We start from the raw sequence: 18,216 nt of genomic DNA on the forward strand, positions 1-18,216 counted from the left end.
CTGGCACCACTCGAGGCCGTTCCCTCTCATCCTATCGCTTGTTACCTGGGAAAAGAGACTAACACCCTAAACAAGAGACTAAATAAGATGGGCCAGAGCCCTGTAAAAACGCAGAAGCACCGTTTTGGCTTGGAAAAGGCCTGGCTGGGGGCAGGCAGCGGCAGCTCCGGCAGAAGGAGGGACCAGGCGTCCCCCCAGCCCCGGACCCCCCCTCGCCGCCGCAGCGGGGCCGGGCGCTCCCAGCCATTGGCGAGAGGCCGGGAGAAGGGTGGGATTTTTTTTTTTTTTTTTTCATTTGTTGGGATCCTCCCCTTCCTCTCCCTCCCCAGGCATTTTTAAGAGGGTTTTTTCCCAACTTTCCAGAAGTTTCTCGCCGGCCCCTTATATACCCCCTCCGCGGGACACCGAGGTGCACAGGGGAGCCAAGCAAAGCAGCACCCCCAGCCCCGCACTGCCCCAGGTAAGGGGAGGGGGGGCCGGGACAGGGTGGGGGGGTCCGGGCAGGGATGTGGCCAAGCAGCAAGCTGGGTGTTATTTTGGGGTCCTGCATGCTCCTGGCTGGCCCCATAGGGCAGGGAAGTCGGGGGAGGGGGGAAAGGGGTTGCATGGAGGAAGGGGGTTGCATGGTGGGGTACGTTGGGGTGTAGGGTACAGACTGCACCACAAGCTGGCTCTGGTTTTGGAGAAATGATATTAAAAGATCCCCACCACCACATCCAGTTTGCTAGAGAGGGTTGCAGCGAAGCTGCACCCTGGTTTTGCACCCAGGAGAAAGTTTCAGGGGGTGAAGAAAGAGCAGAGGGAGATAAGGGAAGCACCAACTTGGTCCGAGTGGTCCTGGAGCAGCCCTGGCTGGAGAAAGCCTCCAGTCCCAGCTCCTGCCCAGCCTGGGAGCCTGCGGGACCCTGGGCACCAGCCCAGCGTAGGAGGAAGAGCTCTCCCTGCGACAAGACCCACTAACCCTGTCCTTCTGCCTGCCTTAACAAAGCGTCACGTCCCTCTGCTGACATGGCCATGGCCTTTCTGCTTGCGTGCCTCCGTCCCGCGGGTTTGGCTTGGGGATGGGAGAAGTGCAGTCCTCGAAGGGCTGTGTGCCTCTTGGCTGGCTGTCGTGGGCTATGGCACCTCCAAATCCTGATGGCACCTCCAAATCCTGCCAGGAGAGCGGGTCCCCGGCAGCCCCGAGGAGGTCTGCAGGATGCCACGTTGGCACAGGGCGTCCCCTCGCAGGGCTGGGCTGTAGAAACGCAGGAGAGGATGTTACTGGCTGTGCATCCCACCCCCAAAATTCCCTCTGTTTTCACCCTGGGTTATAAATTCACCAATAATCTCAGCCGTAATCCAAGGATGGGCAAAATTTCTCTGTCTGGCCACCACGGGATGCGTCACTCATCGCAGCCCGGCCAAATTTCTCTGAAGTAATGAACCTTTTTTAATCTGAGGATGTAAGCGGCGTGGGCCGCCCGTTGCTCGCGAGAGAACTACTCCATGTATCTGTTTTCTTTCAGAATGAAAAAGGCAAACGTTGACCTCACTATGAAAGAGTTTCAAGGTATCTTTAGAAATAAAAGGGAAGAAAAACAAAAGAAAACCCCCTCAGACTTTAAATCCTTGCTGCACCCGATGCTGTCCGCACCTTAAAAGTGCGTCAAGGGCGGTTTTGAGCCTGTTGCACAAATCTTTGCTCTTGGGTAGCTGGGATGGCTCTTCCTTGGCTTGTCCCCAAAGGATTTTAGGCTACAAATTGCTTCCCTCTCGGAGGCTACGTAATTCCCACTCTGGCAAAGGGTCCCTGGTGCAACTGCGCACTCTCTTTGCTTGGGGCGATGTGCGTGTTTCCTTCCATATGTAATCCCAGCGGGCCCTTCGCTTCCTGCTCTCTTTGCTTTAACCCTAAAGCTGCCCCGTTGCAACCCTGTCTTGTCCCCCGCATGCAAGGAGCAGCCTCCGAGGCTGGCCAGGAGCAGGGTGGGAGGAGAGGACCGAGGAACCCAACTCCACTGTAGCCTCTTGGGCATGATGCAGCCTGTCGAGGAAAAGCTTGCTTTGGGCGTGAAGGTGGAATTTAAGCCCTGGGGATCTGCCATCAGGAAGGTTTGCTGTGAGCAGCGTGAAGTTGGGAGGGAGGGAAGGTCTGGGGATGGGTTATAACCTCGGAGGCAGGTGAGAAGAGCTCCAAAGAGCTGTCAGGTACAGCATTTAGGACTGGTCAGGCTGTAGATTTATCAAAGCTGGTAGCTCAGAGCCCTCACTGGGGATGGCTTCTGTTGGAACGAGTCCAGAGGAGGCCACGAAGATGCTCAGAGGGCTGGAGCCCCTCTGCTCTGGAGAGAGGCTGAGAGAGTTGGGGCTGTTCAGCCTGGAGAAAAGAAGGCTCTGGGGAGACCTTCTAGCACCTTCCAGTACCTGAAGGGGCTACAGAAAAGCGGAAGAGGGACTTGTTACAAGGGCATGGAGTGATAGGACGAGGGGGAAGTTTTAAACTGAAAGAGCGGAGATTGAGATGAGATATTAGGAAGAAATTCTTTGCTGTGAGGGTGGTGAGACACTGGCCCAGGTTGCCCAGAGAAGCTGTGGCTGCCCCTCCCTGGCAGTGTTCAAGGCCAGGTTGGATGGGGCTTGGAGCAACCTGGTCTAGTGGAAGGTATCCCTGCCCATGGCAAGGGGGTAGGAACTGGATGGTCTTTAAGGTCCCTTCCAACCCAAACCATTCTATGATGGGTGCACCTACGTTGTGATGAGATGGATGCATCTATCTAACACATGAACGTATTGGGAAGGAGCTCTGCTAGGGGAAAGCAGGAGTCCACCTCCTTCCTCTGCCCCAGTACCTCCCTGGCAGGGCTGTACAGGCAAAACTAAGACAGAGCTGACGTTGGATCTTCTGAAGGGGCTCCTCTGACTTAGCTTGGTGGAAGCTCATGTGCTCCATCTAGTGACTAGAAGGCTGAGCATCTGGGTGCCGAGCTGGGGTCCCCAGAGAGGACAATCCCTGCCATACACTGACTGCAGTAGCCCCTGGATTGACGGGCAGCAACTGTGCTACATGGCCCTTGGGCAGCAGAAACATCCCGCTTTTAGCTTTTCCTGACCAGGGCAGAGGTTTGACCTGCTGCTCTGGGGACAGAAATATCTGTTGCATCCATTCCCTGGCCCCTCCTTACATCATTTACTGTACATGAACATACAGTAATACAGTAAAATTGCTTAAAAAGGAAACCTTCACTCAACATGCCCAGGTTCTGCATGCCAGAGTGCAGCCTGGGATCTTGAAGATTAATTGTTGCTCAGGGAAAAGCCCAGCGTAGACTTAGGATCGTTGCACCCCAAGTGAAGCGTTGATGCAGATGCTGTCCCTATCACTGGAGGAGCCCCTGGGGTCTCTGGATGCTCCAGGAAGGGCTTGAATCATGCTGACAGTGAGCTCTTCTCACCCAGCAGGTCCTCAGAGGTGTCTGGTGCTGCTGAAACCATGTGGATTATTCTGGTGCTCGCTCTCGGCGGCCTCGCCGCGGCCGTGCCCTCGGAGGACAGGAAGCTGAGCGACAAGGCAACAACGCTGGCTGACCGCAGCACGACGCTGGCCTTCAACCTCTACCATGCCATGGCGAAAGACAAGAACATGGAGAACATCCTGCTGTCCCCCGTGGTCGTGGCCTCTTCCCTCGGCCTCGTGTCCCTCGGGGGCAAGGCCACAACGGCCTCCCAAGCCAAGGCGGTGCTCAGCGCAGACAAACTGAACGACGACTACGTGCACAGCGGGTTGTCCGAGCTCCTGAACGAGGTCAGCAACAGCACAGCCCGCAACGTCACCTGGAAGATCGGCAACCGCTTGTATGGCCCTGCCTCCATCAACTTCGCTGATGACTTTGTGAAGAACAGCAAGAAACACTACAACTACGAGCACTCCAAGATCAACTTCCGAGACAAGAGGAGCGCCCTGAAATCCATTAACGAGTGGGCAGCCCAGACCACAGATGGGAAACTCCCAGAGGTCACGAAAGATGTGGAGAAAACTGATGGGGCCCTCATTGTCAACGCCATGTTCTTCAAGCGTAAGTTCTACTTTCAGTTCTTGATACAAGTGACCCAAAACCTAGCCTGAGCCCACATGGGAAGGTGAACAAGTCCTAGGTCCGCTGGAGGCACTCGAGTGGTTAGGAACTGTGCATGAAATTACCACCCATTCCCTTTTCTTACAAGCTGAATTTCTCTCTCCTCTAGCTCACTGGGATGAGAAGTTCCATCATAAGATGGTGGACAACCGTGGCTTCATGGTGACCCGTTCCTACACTGTGGGAGTTCCCATGATGCATCGCACAGGTAAGTTACAAACCTCCTGCCCCACGTCAAGACCAGCCAGAGATCAGAGTTATGCTCACTGCTGCTCCGTTACCCAGTTTTCCACCAACTGCTTCCAAGATTGTTTTGCCTCACAGGCAAAAACAGAGAGGGAACAAAGCAGGAGGTGCTTGTTCTGCTGATTCAGTCTCTCTGTGAGCAGACAGAATCCATGTTTACTATTGGGTGCTTGGCTCTTAGGAATAAATCCTGGCTCATCACGCAAATGAGAGCCACAGTTTTGAGTTGTTGCCAACTCCAACAATGCTGGGCCAGTTCCCAAAACAGCGTTCAGACTCACTTCCCTTGCTTGTCAGGGTAAGGCCAGGGTGATTTCCTAATAAGGTTGTGAGTAGCTTTGTCTCTGCTCCACACCTCACCATTTCCTGCTTCTGATTTTAAGGTCTCTACAACTACTATGACGATGAGACAGAGAAGCTCCAGGTAGTAGAGATGCCACTCGCTCACAAGCTCTCCAGCATGATCTTTATCATGCCAAACCATGTGGAGCCTCTGGAGAGGGTTGAGAAACTGCTGAACAGGGATCAGCTAAAGACCTGGGCTGGCAAGATGAAGAAGAGATCAGTGGCCATCTCGCTGCCTAAAGTTGTCCTGGAAGTCAGCCATGACCTTCAGGTAAAGGAGGTCCTTAAAGAAAACAGTTGGGCCTTATAGTTCTTTGGGGTGGGAGAGAAGATAGGGGGATGATGGGTTATCTGTGCCTGTCATCCTTCTTCCAGCGGCTAGTCTAACCATGGCTGGAAGGGATTGCACTGCCTCATCTCTGGGAGGGTTGCTGACCTCTTTTCTCCTCCTAGAAACACTTGGCTGATCTGGGCCTGACAGAAGCCATTGACAAAACCAAGGCCGACTTGTCAAAGATCTCTGGCAAGAAAGACCTTTACCTGTCTAATGTCTTCCATGCTGCTGCTCTTGAGTGGGACACAGAAGGGAACCCCTATGATGCCGACATCTACGGCCGAGAGGAGATGAGGAACCCCAAGCTCTTCTATGCTGACCACCCCTTCGTCTTCATGATCAAGGACAGTAAAACCAACTCCATTCTCTTCATCGGCAGGCTCGTGAGGCCCAAAGGGGACAAGATGCGTGACGAGTTGTAGTTAGTGGTTTTTTTTTTTTCCCCAGAGCTTTGGTTTGTGTGTGTTTTTAGTGGGGGGATTTCAAAAAAGGGGAAACACTATTTTGTATCCTTCTCGAACTATGGGTGCTATTCAGACCAGGGTGCATTGTGATGAGAAACCAGCATACACTTTACCTCACCCCAAAATACTTATTGCACAAACCCACCTCCAGAGAGGAACAGGGGAGCCTGGCACAAGAGGGTCACCAGGAGTGGAAGGGAACTGGCATGTGCTGTCTCAGCTACCGGCATCCTCAGCTGAGATGCTCAGGCTGACCCCTAACTCCTCCCTGCACTAGAGTTAAGCCTCCTGCTAAGTACCTTGCTGCTGCCATCAGCCCTGCAAAGGCACAAGCCCTCCACCCTTCCACCTCAAATGCTTCTGCACATTTAGCTCTGCAACTTCACTGTTCTCCCCCTTTGATACTATGCAGCACAACACCAGAGCTGCTCTGGTTGCTTTGCAGTTGTTCCTTCCTTCTCTCTTCTGTCTTCCATGATATATAACAGAGCTCGACATGCCAATTCTGCAGTCCAGCCCCCTCTCTGGCCCTGGGAGCAGAGCAGGACCATGACAGCACGTAAGAACAGAGATTGTATGGAGCTGTGCCCTTCTGTCCTGCCTAACCCTGCTCTGGATAACTGTCAGATGCTGTAGCTGCAGCAGGTCATCAGCTCCTTAGCTAGAACACTCACTGCAAAGCCAAGTGCGGCTTTGCTCAATGCTTCACAGAGAAGTGCCTTAGGGGTGTCAGCAGAGGCCAAAGAGCAGATGGGCTTCTAGAAAGATAAACTTGTGGTCCCTTCAACACCCTTGCATGACAGAAATGGCTGTGCTCCACCCCTCTGGGGATCACAAAGGGGGCAAACATCTGGAATTAAACATCCTGTACCAGGCAAAGAGAGGAACTCCCCTTCTCTTGGTGCTTCCCAGTACGTAGGGCTGGGAAAGAGACAGTTACTACTGTGAAGGTTCTCCCAATTACAACCAGGGCTGGTACCTGTCAGCTCCAGTAGCAGGCTGAGGGACTCCCGCTGGCTTCTCACAGGGAGGTGGATCGGGTTCACTTCCACTTTCTTGTTCAAATACAAAGCTTTAAAGCTGCCATTACCAGACTTCCTAATGACCCTTTTCTGACGCTCCTCTCCTCCGTGATACTTTAACTCCCTGTTGGCTGACCTGGATAAGGGCACGCTGAAAAACAAATGTAGTTTATAGTTATACTCGTATTTATGTCTGATAATTAGCAAGTTTCACAGCCTGCTCCAGCCTAGACTTGGAGGCTATTCCTATCTTCTGCTCTTTAAGGGATACCATCAGGTTGATACTATTTAAAGAAGTAACTGATACGATCCCACGAGCATTGAAGCATGTGTCAGGTGAGCCATGCTATGCACTGAGAGACACCGCAGAGCAAGTAATAAGATTATTGAAATGAGAGAAATCTGCATCAGATATTTCATATTTGAAACCAGCAAGGACAGTCACTGCCTTGCTTTTCTTTGTTTTTTATTGCCCTGCCAATGTGCTTGCTGTCACACAGAAGCCCAATACTGCATTTTCTCAGACCATACACAGGACCATTTCCACTTATTTATTAAGTTACAACTACAAAATCTCTTACTAGGTGTTTCCTACAGGCTAAAATACAGCAGTTGGCATCCTCAAGTTTGACCTGACCATGCCTTCTCCAGGTTTGCAAGGTTACACAGTCACAGAAAAGCTTCACCTGCCCTAATTCCAAGCCAAGCCAGCCAGAATGGGAGATTCTTGTCCTTAAGTCTCTTCCCAGATCGTATTCCCAGGTGCTTTCCCCGCCGTGTTGGGAGGTAGGAGGCAATCCCCAAGGATGTACCCAAATGCAGAGGAAGCCTAAAGCCCAGCGTGTTATGCTGGACACTGTGACCCAGCGCACTGAAACCCACACGCTGTAGCACGTTACGGAGGACCGGGGGTGGGTAAAAGGGGTGGGCAAGGCAAAACCACACCGTGGGATATTGTGAACTCATTTGCATCATGTGGATGCAGGCGTCTGATGGCTTTTATTGTCTGTTCTTGTACCACACGACGACAGTTGTATAATTTTGCAATAAAACTTTTTCAATGAACCTCTGGCAGCCACAGTCACTTGCAGGGTTTGGGTGGAGACAAAATACACAGAATCACCCAGGTTGGAAGAGACCTCTGGGATCATCGAGTCCAACCATTGCCCTGACACCACCATGGCAACTAGACCATGGCACTAAGTGCCATGTCCAGTCTTTTCTTAAACCCCTCCAGAGATGGTGACTCCACCACCTCCCTGGGCAGCCCCTTCCAATGGCTAATGACCCCTTCTGAGAAGAAATTCTTCCTAATGTCCAACCTGAACCTCCCCTGGCGAAGCTTGAGGCTGTGTCCTCTTGTCCTATCGCTAGTTGCCCGGGAGAAGAGGCCAACTCCCACTTCGCTACAACCTCCCTTCAGGTAGTTGTAGACTGCAATAATACTCTTTTAAGAGCTTAGAGAGGTGTCTCGCCATCATTAAATCCAATACACCTTTCTTAATCTGGTAATTATGGACAAAAATAACACTTAATACACAACAACAGATGGAATTCCCATGACATGTCCCTCAGGCGAAAAAAAGCACTATTAGCAGGTTGGCTTTTCACATCCCTTTTAAATTTTTATCCTTAAATTGCAAGTATCCAGCATCTTTAATGCTTCACAGGTAAAGGACCTACTGCCCTGCCCTGTCATTTAACTGAGCAGCAAATAATACAACAGCCTAGGAATAAAAAGTGAGCTGTTAGCCGCAGGGACCAGCCTTCCTGACCCCACAACCCAAAGCTTCTCTAGCTGGGCTCCCAGCACTAGCCATAGCAGCCCAGGAACACCATCAACCTGGAACAGCAATATTGCAAGTTAAAAGCTGTCCAGAGCTCCTGAGCTCGTCCTATCCCCAGCTCATCTTGCAACCAGCTTTGAACACTCATGTTTTTTCACCCTCAAGTCACAGGGAACTGAATGAGCAGTTTCTCCTTTAGCAGCGGCTTCAAACAGCTCACGGGGGTGGTATACTTCAACCAATGCACACTAGAAAGGTACTCACTTCACACATGCAAACCTTGACCATTATGGGATAGTCATAGAATCATACAGTTTGGGTTGGAAGGGACCTTTAAAGGTCATCTAGTCCAACCTCCCCTGCAATGAGCAGGGACATCTTCAACTACAACAGGTTGCTCAGAGCCCTGTCCAACCTGACCTGGAATGCTTCCATGGATGGGGCATCTACCACCTCTCCAGGCAACCTGTGCCAGTGTCTCACCACCCTCAGCGTAAAACATTTCTTCCTTATATCTAGTCTGAATCTCCCCTTTTAGTTTAAAACCATCACACCTTGGCCTATCGCTATAGACCCTGCTATAAAGTCTGTCCCCATGTTTCTTATGAGCCCCCTTTAAGCACTGGAAGGTGCTAGAAGGTCTCCCCAGAGCCTTCTCTTCTCCAGGCTGAACAGCCCCAACTCTCTCAGCCTTTCCTCATAGCAGAGGTGCTCCAGCCCTCTGAGCATCTTCGTGGCCTCCTCTGGACCCGCTCCAGCAGGTCCATGTCTTTCCTGTGCCGAGGACCCAGAGCTGGACGCAGCACTGCAGGTGGGGTCTCAGCACAGCAGTAATCCTTGATGTTGTCCTCAGCTTCTCACAACATGACAGATCTAGCAAGAGAAGTACAGCAATGCACCTCTTAAACACACTATTTACACATCTCTTCATCTTGCACACAAGCAACTACACATCTCTTGATTCTACCAGTGATCAGCACTGCGAGATTAACAGGCTGATGGACCAACCTGGAGGGCTTTAAACCAGAAACAGTGATCTCCAGGAAAGCCAGCCCTCACTGCAGGACTGCAGGAGAAATTTCTAGCTGATCATCACCCAGCATATTGGTATTAATGTTGGTATTACTTACTCTAACACTTAAGATGTAGTAACTTTTTCTTAAAGCTGGAAGATGTGCACAGAAACCTGAAATCAGGCTCATTCTCTGACACTCTGAGGAGGCACATCTGTTTCTGACAGACTCAACCAGCTTCCCAGCCAGCACCCTGCCAGGCTGGGTTTCCAGAAGGCCTGCCAGAGAAGCCAGGAACAGGAAGGCTGGGGCTCACACATCCACATATGGTGGCAGACAGACCAGTTTCTGACACCCAGTTTGAAATTCCAGTTCATAAGCTGCCTGCCTAGCTCATAAGCTGCACAGAAGCCTCCTGAAAAGGGAAATCTGGATGTAAAAGCTACTCAGCAACAAATTTTGCAGAATTATACAAGTTTTGTTAATGCAACAAACAGGTTCTGAATTTCTCGAAATCTGACCAAAACAAAGCGTTGATCATGTGCACTGGACTTTGAAAAACACACTGGGAAAGGAGTGGACAGAACTGGAGTCTCTGCCCAACAACTTCACCAAAACTTCACCAAATGCTGTCTCACCACCTCAGCTATGGGGCTTTAGCTTGACCGCAGCAGATCAAACCAGCATCACCAGTAATTCATACAGCAACAGAAGTAAAAACACATCCCTGCCTACAGACTATGCATTTCAATAGCTTGAGTAGCCTTGTCATCTGCTATCAACTTCAGGATCTACCTGTATTAGCCTACAGCTCATTAAAGCCAGTTTATTAATACAGGACCTCTGGAGATCATCCAGCCCAACCCCCTGCCAAAGCAGGGTCACCCAGAGCATGTTGCAGGGTCATGGTCCAGGCAGGTTTCGAGTATCTCCAGAAACAGAGACTCCCCACCCTCCCTGGGCAGCCTGTGCCAGGGTTCTGGCACCCTCAAAGAAGTTTTTCCTCATACTGAGGTGGAAAAAAACCTACTCAGAAGTTGGTCTCACCGTGTATCTCCACCAACTAAGGTTACCTGACCCTAATAGGAGCTGTAAGGTTCTATACAGTCTATAGCCCTGACAGTCACATAATGAAAATCTTTTTAGTGAGAGAAATGAATGCACAGAGGTGAAAAAAGCATTAGGAGAATATAGTAATTCTTCAGTTGAAGCCAGAAAGGTATAAACTACTGCAAGTGCTTTGGATATTGCTAAAAGAGCTCCCTCTTCTGGAAACCTCAGAGAAAGGGACTGGTATGTAACTGAAGAGTTACCAGTACTACTCAGTTCATGGTGTGTTAGTCACGACCCTCTAAACACCAGCCTGCTGCTCCAGCTTTACCCAGAAATCAGCATTTTGTCCCCACTTTGTTTAGATCAGGAACTGGTCAGTGCACTCCACAAGGGTAACACAAGGTGGAAGAAATGCAACGGAATTCCTTCCAGACCAAAGATGGGAGGAGCAAGGTTTTCCTGGAGTACATCCTGGGAGGAAAAAAAAAAGGCACCTCCACAAACACTGTCTTTTGTGATTTTATTAAGAGATGTTTCCAGGACAGTCAATCTTCTGGGTGTAGATGTTACAAACCCTACAACAAAAAACAAAATACTGAGTGAGATGGTGGCAAACCATTTCCTATAACCATTCTCCCACCCAAAACACTGTTCAAATTAAACGTCGATTTCAAACCTTGATTATTTACTTACAAAACTAGCCTACACATTGTGCTCAGTTCAACGCTACTGGCTGCTAAGTCTATCCCAAACCGGATCCCATGAGGGGGCTATATGAGGAATATACACCCTGTGCTGGTCAACTGCACGCTGGTAGCAGGTGGTACAACGTGAAAACATCCAAGGCACTGAACCCTTCTCAGACAAATGCCTCTACGTCACTCAAATTGTGACCCAAGGTCCCCAAATCCATGCTGTAGAACACAACACGAAACAGGGCACTTGGAGAAGGACATTCCCTTTCAGACTCGTCATCTCATCTTCACTGAAGGGTGCACTTAGCTGGTTTGCAGCGTGCCTTAATCCATGCCCCTGGATGAAGATCCAGTGCAATACACTAAACCCAACCCAGCTGATTGCTGCAACTGGTACAATGCAGCAGCTTTTCCTCCCAGTATCCCCAGCTACCTGACAGTTTTTTTGGTGACACGACACCTTTTCCACACAGATCCTCACCAAAGCTACCTCCCACCGCTCACAGGCACTTACCCCTCAGGCAGTGGGAACCGGCTGAGGCATGGCTGGCTGTTCTGGTTTGCCACCTTTCTGCTCTGAAATGGGGGTGGTGGGCAAGATCTCTTCTTTGGGTTCCACAATGCTGACATGGTCTGGCAGAGGCTTTTTGGGGCCAATCTTGCCACTTGGGTCCCAGGGCAACATAATCTTTACTTTGATCCCCAGCACTCCTGCAGAGAGTGACAGGACAACAAACACATGCTCATTCGACACAAAATATCACATTCAGTGGGGACAAGCCCCAATATTACAGAATATGCTATCTGCACCAAAAACATCTCCTGACAATACTGAAGATACAAGCTGAGTAACACAAACATGCTATTGCTTAAAAATCTGGTTACTGTGGATTTACATCAGCGTGTTTACCTTCATCCAACTCATTGCCTTTGCTAACTGCAGCCTGGGACTATCATGAAAAACGTGCCAGATCCTTAAATAATGCTAACCCTGATTTTAAACCCTGCCCTTCCTGGGATAACTCTTTCCTAGGAAGCTGCAGTGTTTTTTTTGCATCCCTTCTCAGACAAATGCCTCTAAATCATCCACTGAGCAGGACATCCTGCGCAAGGCAGCCTTAGCACAGCACCACAGAACATGGCACTGAACGGGCTGCAGTGACACAAGGACATCCCTTCTGACTCGTCATCGTATCATCACTGAAGGGAAGGTGGAGAATAGCTTTGTCTGTGGTAGTATCCTTACATCAAGTGTTCTGCAATTAAGTAACCCAAAGCCAGTTAAGGTGCAGAAGTCATTTTTTTCCAGGGGGAAGGACTAGTGCAAGCAGGCTTGGCTGGTTCAGCTGGAAAGTCTTGCCAGGGCACAGCTATGGGGGAAAACTGTCCAACACACTTGCTTTTTTGTAGGTCTTGGAGCACCCATCTTCTGCCTCCCCCTAGGAGCCAAGAAAGCCAGAATCCAAACTGCCAACAGCTCTTAAACTCAGTCAATATATGTTTCATTTATAAGTTGTTTTGCTACCCACCTCAGAGGCCACAGGACACGAGTATCTGGAAAATCTAAAGCCACATTCTCAACTGGAAACATTCAATCCCCACTACTAGAAAAGCAGATGACCTGGGGTGACTACATTGTCTGCTGAAGGGCTCTTTATTTCCCATTCACATAACACAAATGCGAATAAAGTTTCCTTCAGATGTAACATGCAAACTCCACAGTGAGAGCTTAGGTGCAAAAGCCCAAGAAAACACATCTGCAGAGTCAGAGCAACTAGTGGTAGCACAATTGAACCACTCTGCAACATCAGTGGTGCACCAAAATCATGTGAGTTACCACCCCACAGGTGGCACAGGGAAGTCTCCAACCTGCAGGCATGGGACACCAGGAGTTGAGACCTTCTGGCTCTGAAGCACTGGTAGAATAACCCAACAGAGCTGCAAAGGGATCTGCACCCCAGCCACTCACCCTGCCTGAGAAGGACGTGACGCACGGCTGTGTCAACGTAGTAATTCACCGGGTCTCCACTGTGGATCATCAAGCCATCCACAAACTTCATGGACTTGGCACGCTGACCTCTGAGTTTGCCCGACACAACCACCTCACAACCCTTGGCACCGCTCTCCATGATGAAGCGGAGCACACCATAGCAGGCTCTGCAGGGAGAAAGCAGCGACAGCCACAGCGTTACTCCCACTCTGCCAAATCCACACGGCTCCGTGGAGGCATTTTACCCCCATTTTGAGCACAGACAATCACATGTCAATCTTTGTTTGTAAAAAGCCCTCTGAACACACACCCAAAGCTCTGTCAATGCTATGCAAAGTGGCAAAAGAATCTTCACAGTTTTAGTACTGTCAAACTTGGCATAAGAAAACTCTTGTGACTTATGGTCCTCGTAAGGTTGTGGGAACAATGACAAGCACACGTTCTTTGTCACACAAAAACAGCTCCACACCTGAAGGTGGCCAACAAACCCACATGAGGAGTGCAGCTCCCCATCCCTTCTCAGACAAATGCCTCTAAATCATTCAATGGTGACAGGATGCTCCTGCTGAAGGACCACACGCAGCATCACAGAACGTGACACTGCAGAGGTACCACAACAAGAGCCACCCGCTTCTGACTCGTCATCTTATCATCACCGAAGGGATCCGAGAGGCAAGGCCACTGCCACCTGAACTACAATCCAGCCAGAAGGCTTGAAATTGTGTTTCACTCCTCCACCCATTTATTCACAAAGAAATAAACGCAAGCTTTACATACACCAGTCAGACAACTTGTGATCTGACCTACTCTAAGACTTCAACTTTTATTCCTGAAATGGCAGGATTGTCAAAAATATGAACTGCCCTCTCGAAGCGCAGCATTGTTAGTCTAAACTTTCAAACCAAAGACAAGTTGGCAAGGAGCTTTTTTTGCAACACTATTTGAATCCCCTACTTCCTCACTCACATTCACCTTGCTCTACTCACCGACGCACTGCTAAACCTCCCAGCAGTTTGTACCGCAGGGACTCTGCCTGGGCGATCGCACACAGACCTCTCGTGGCCACCTTCTCGGCATAGAGCTACGAAGAAAAAGAAGTAAACTCAGAGTCAGGGCTCTATTTCAATATACTTGTAATTTTAACAGAACACAGGAGCATCACACTACTCTCTGCCCCTTCCTCTACACCCAGTTCAGTTAGTCCTTCCACATACACATGCAGAAGCTTTATCCTCAGCCACTATACTCTTAACTCCTTTGGTGCCTGTCTCCTACTCCTGGCAGAGCTCAGACACACCGATGACACTTCACTGAAAGTCAGGAGACTATTAAAACACCCATGATGCAGTCTCAAAGAGCTGCCTCTTCCAAACAGCCCCAAAACATTAGGTAGCACTGGAAAGAGGTATCCAGACAGTCCCAAAAACTTTGCTTGAGATGAAGCTTTTACAACACTTAAGTTATGTAAGTGTGCTTAAGTTTAAAAGCCAACCTAAGAAAAGGTTTGTTTTTGGAAAGCTGGGACAGTGAGGTTTAAGTAATCTAACATCTCGAAGAGGCCAAAGTCTGATACTTCAGAAGCACCAGACATTCAAAATCAGGAGCAGACATTCAAAAATCACACACACAATATTCCTAGAGCTGACAACTCACAACGTGCTCTGTGAGGGTTTATGCCACTGAGTTCAGGCATTGGCTGAAGCTCATCAGGAATCTTCACTGTATAATGTGACCCAGCAACACTGGCTGAGCAGGAATAAATGTGAGCACCACCCCAGACCACACATTCTCCCCCCGCCCCAATTTGTTTTCGAGGAAAGTACTAGGTAAGGGCACCAGATTTCAAACATTAAAAAGGCAGGAAATTACTGTTGTGTCACTTTACTGTCTAATTCATAGTATTATCACACTCGAAAATCTCAAAGATCCTTCTGCACTCAAACCACCACAAGCAGCAAAGCATTTTGTATTTCGGTGCAAGAGTGTTCTGTGACGCCCCAAGTCAAATCTCCTTTCGGCTGACACCATCCAGACAGTGCACAAAGCAAACTGCACAACCCACTTAACTACTGTTTTAACCCAGACAGCTTTACCTCAACGCTTCCCTCAGGGAAGCCAAACCTCTTCTGCACGACAGCCGTCAGCTCCCGGATGCGGCGCCCCTTCTCGCCCAAGACATTCTGAGTTCTGGAAAAAGAAAAGTACAACTGAGAACATATCTCCATGTCTGAGGCTGTAACCACCCCAAAGAGCTTCCAGACTGAGTATCTAACTTAGTTCAGGGGTTATAACACTGCTGTACCATGAGTCACTTCAGCATCTCTTTCTTAAGTAGCTTCCCCTAATATCTGCCACTTCAACCTTCAGCCCACAGCATCCCTTACAGCCTTGCACAGCACCTATGAGTCAACAGCAGCATCTCAGTTACCTGGTGGCAAGTATGATAATCTCAGTCCTGGTTGGAGTGACCCGGACTTCTACTCCAGAATACCCATCTTCAGCCAGTTCACGAGTCAGAAACTCATTCAGCTCAGCTTTGAAGATACCGTCGGCGACAAACTAAAAAAAAAAAACCAAATAGACCAAGTCAAGCTCCGTTCAAGTGCTCAGCCTGAACACAAGATTTCCACATAATGAGTTTGGGTGCAATTCATCCCTGGGACCATCCTGCAGAGACTGCCAGTCTCTTCCCCAACAGAGAGGAAGCACCAGTGAGGAGAAATAAAAGCATCTCCCCTGAAGTTCCCAGAGACAATTCACTTCTAGAAGGAACCTACACCACAGCCTGATCCACACCTCGCTACAGCCACACTTCACACTGAAATCATACCTCGCTTCTATGTCTTGCGGTGGTATTTTGATTCGGTATGAATTTACCTAGAGTAATTAGAGGGGTCACATCCCTTTGCCAGCCCCACTTGAGCCTGCTACCAGGGCTCCCACCCCGACACTGCAAAGGCCCCAAGGCTCCCTCCCTCTCCAAGACAAGCAGAGCCCTGCACCCTCCCGGCCTCTCTGACTCACAGCAGCAGGGAGTCACTAAACCCAAACATTAAAAAAAAAAAGGAAAAACCCATTTAAAAAAAGAAAAACCCAAGGAAGTTCATCAGCTTCCAGCACCGCTCCGCGCCCCTCAGCACAACCCCAGCCTGCCTCCCCTGCGCACACAAGCCCCGAGCCCTGTACAAGCCCCACGCAGGGCTCGAGGGAGGATCACGGCTCCCTCCTCGCCCCGGGGCCCACGCAGGGCCCCCCGCACGCTCCCTCACCCCGGCCTCCCGCCGCCATGTTCCCCGCCGGGCCACCGAACCGCATCCGCCGCCATCCTCCCGCATCCGCCGCCATCCCTTCGCCGCCGCCCCACCCGGCGGAGCCCGGGGCCGCCCCCGGCGCGATCGCACCGATATGGAGGCGCCCGGCGGCCGCTGCGAGCCGGGCCACCGCCCTCACCTTGCGCTTCTTGGAGATCTGCACCGCCATCTTGCGCCGCGCCGCCCGGCGGAAAAGAGGGAGCGACGCTTGGAGGGCGGGCGATATCCGCCGGCCGCCGCTTCCCATTGGGCAGACAGATCACGTGGTGCGGCGCGCGGGGGCCGATGGGAAGTGTGGTCTCCCCGCTGCGCTGGCGCGCCGCCATCTTGGGGCGCTTTAAGCCCGGCGCTGTCAGGGGGTTTTAACGCCCTGCCAGGCTGCAGCCGGCGTTAAAACGCTGTAAAAGCGGTATAAACGGGCGCAGGAGTTAGTTAGCAGCGTGATAATTCACCCTGGTTTTCTACATGGAGGTGGTAAAGAGGCCCTCCCCTCACAGCACTGCGGGCGGCGTGAGGGGAGTGAGGGTAGGGGGCAGGTGAGGGGAGCAGCAGAGCCCGCCTCTAACAGGCTGCTTCTGTTGTTTTGACCTTTTTCTTTAGGCATTCACAGATGAAAGAAACACCCATCACGAAAAAAGTGTGAAAATCACAGGCAGGTTATTTCCACGGAAACATCAGGAGTCTTGGCTGCCAGAGGATGCTGTACTGTTATCCATAACTTGCTGCTTTATGCAAATTTTAACAAGAGCTATTAACTATTTATGGTTAACTGTGTATTAACTATTTACAGTTAACTGTTCCAGTGCCTGAAGGGGCTACAGGAAAACTGGAGAGGGGCTTTTTACAAGGGCATGGAGTGATAGGATGAGGGGGAATGGTTTTAAACTGAAAGAGGGGAGATTGAGATGAGATCTTAGGAAGAAATTCTTGACTGTGAGGGTGGTGAGACACTGGCCCAGGTTGCCCAGAGAAGCTGTGGCTGCCCCCTCCCTGGCAGTGTTCAAGGCCAGGTTGGATGGGGCTTGGAGCAAGCTGGTCTAGTGGAAGGTGTCCCTGCCCATGGCAGGGGGATTGGAACAAGATGATCTTTAAAGTCCCTTCCAACCCAAACCATTCTGTGATTCTATTTAAATATGGATGATCACTAACTATAAACTTAAAGCTATTGCAGGTCTTTCCTACTGTGTGCTGCATCTCCAGCAACAGGGCTGTGGTCCCCATGCCTCCCTGCAAGACAAATGATTCTGTAAATAGGACAGTTGTGGCTCCAGGGCAGATCCTCTGCAGGTTTTTTTTTCTCCTACGATGGTATCGTCATGTTTGCAGTCCAAGCACTGGGTTACATTAGTAACAGCAGGCTGGGATTTCTCGCTTGAAACTTCTGTGGTGGGCAAAGATGGGGAAAGTGGTGATTTTTATTTTTTAAACCATTTCGGGATTGTAGGGGATTACAGGGGTTTGGTATTACCATTTCAATTACAAATAATAATAATGGGTAGAAACGATACATGAAAATACCTGCACACCAGTGGGTAAATATGGTCTGTTTGGGATGCACGAAAAGGGAAGTTAGGCCTGGCGAACCTCCCAGAAGGCAGCCAGAAGATAGGGGGAAAAGGACAAAAAGGTTGAAATGAGCTGCTTGGCTTTCTGTAAGGCTTCTTTCTGATAGCCCTGCCAGAGGCTTCACAGAACCTGAGCAGCCATGGGCAAAGGCAGAGGCATTGCACAGCTCTGCTCCTTACACAGCATCATTGAATCATAAATTGTTTTGATTGGAAAAGACCTTTAAGATCATCAAGTCCAACCGTTAACGCAGCACTGCCAAGGCCACCACTAAA

The 18,216-nt window shown here is 50.2% G+C and overlaps 2 protein-coding genes and 3 non-coding genes across 7 annotated transcripts; 1 reads left to right on the plus strand and 4 right to left on the minus strand.

Moving 5' to 3' along the window:
• Window positions 1-332: 332 nt before the first annotated feature.
• SERPINH1 (serpin family H member 1) lies at window positions 333-7,591 on the plus strand. 3 transcript variants are annotated; one of them, XM_068423391.1, is made up of 5 exons: window positions 333-460; window positions 3,439-4,055; window positions 4,225-4,323; window positions 4,745-4,977; window positions 5,160-7,591. In XM_068423391.1, the coding sequence occupies exons 2-5, from the start codon at window positions 3,473-3,475 to the stop codon at window positions 5,460-5,462; spliced, it is 1,218 nt and encodes a 405-aa protein (XP_068279492.1). In that variant the 5' UTR covers window positions 333-460; window positions 3,439-3,472; the 3' UTR covers window positions 5,463-7,591. The 3 variants fall into 3 exon arrangements, with proteins under 3 accessions (XP_068279492.1, XP_068279483.1, XP_068279501.1); XM_068423382.1 differs by having other exon boundaries at window positions 3,442-4,055; XM_068423400.1 differs by lacking the exon at window positions 333-460 and adding an exon at window positions 1,533-1,552.
• Window positions 7,592-10,885: 3,294 nt separating this feature from the next.
• On the minus strand, window positions 10,886-16,599 carry RPS3 (ribosomal protein S3). The gene is made up of 7 exons (XM_068424507.1): window positions 16,515-16,599; window positions 15,493-15,623; window positions 15,158-15,251; window positions 14,051-14,145; window positions 13,044-13,231; window positions 11,589-11,785; window positions 10,886-10,954 (listed from the first exon to the last, which is right to left on the minus strand). Exons 1-6 carry the CDS (start codon window positions 16,542-16,544, stop codon window positions 11,592-11,594), a joined length of 732 nt encoding a protein of 243 aa, XP_068280608.1. The 5' UTR covers window positions 16,545-16,599; the 3' UTR covers window positions 10,886-10,954; window positions 11,589-11,591.
• Window positions 11,234-11,370, minus strand: LOC137660687 (small nucleolar RNA SNORD15). The gene has a single exon (XR_011047751.1). It is a non-coding gene; the product is annotated as a small nucleolar RNA SNORD15 (small nucleolar RNA).
• LOC137660685 (small nucleolar RNA SNORD15) lies at window positions 12,133-12,280 on the minus strand. The gene has a single exon (XR_011047749.1). It is a non-coding gene; the product is annotated as a small nucleolar RNA SNORD15 (small nucleolar RNA).
• LOC137660686 (small nucleolar RNA SNORD15) lies at window positions 13,579-13,725 on the minus strand. The gene has a single exon (XR_011047750.1). It is a non-coding gene; the product is annotated as a small nucleolar RNA SNORD15 (small nucleolar RNA).
• Window positions 16,600-18,216: the final 1,617 nt, after the last annotated feature.

Source organism: Nyctibius grandis, chromosome 2 (assembly GCF_013368605.1).
Source record: "Nyctibius grandis isolate bNycGra1 chromosome 2, bNycGra1.pri, whole genome shotgun sequence".
NCBI classification, from domain to species: domain Eukaryota; kingdom Metazoa; phylum Chordata; class Aves; order Nyctibiiformes; family Nyctibiidae; genus Nyctibius; species Nyctibius grandis.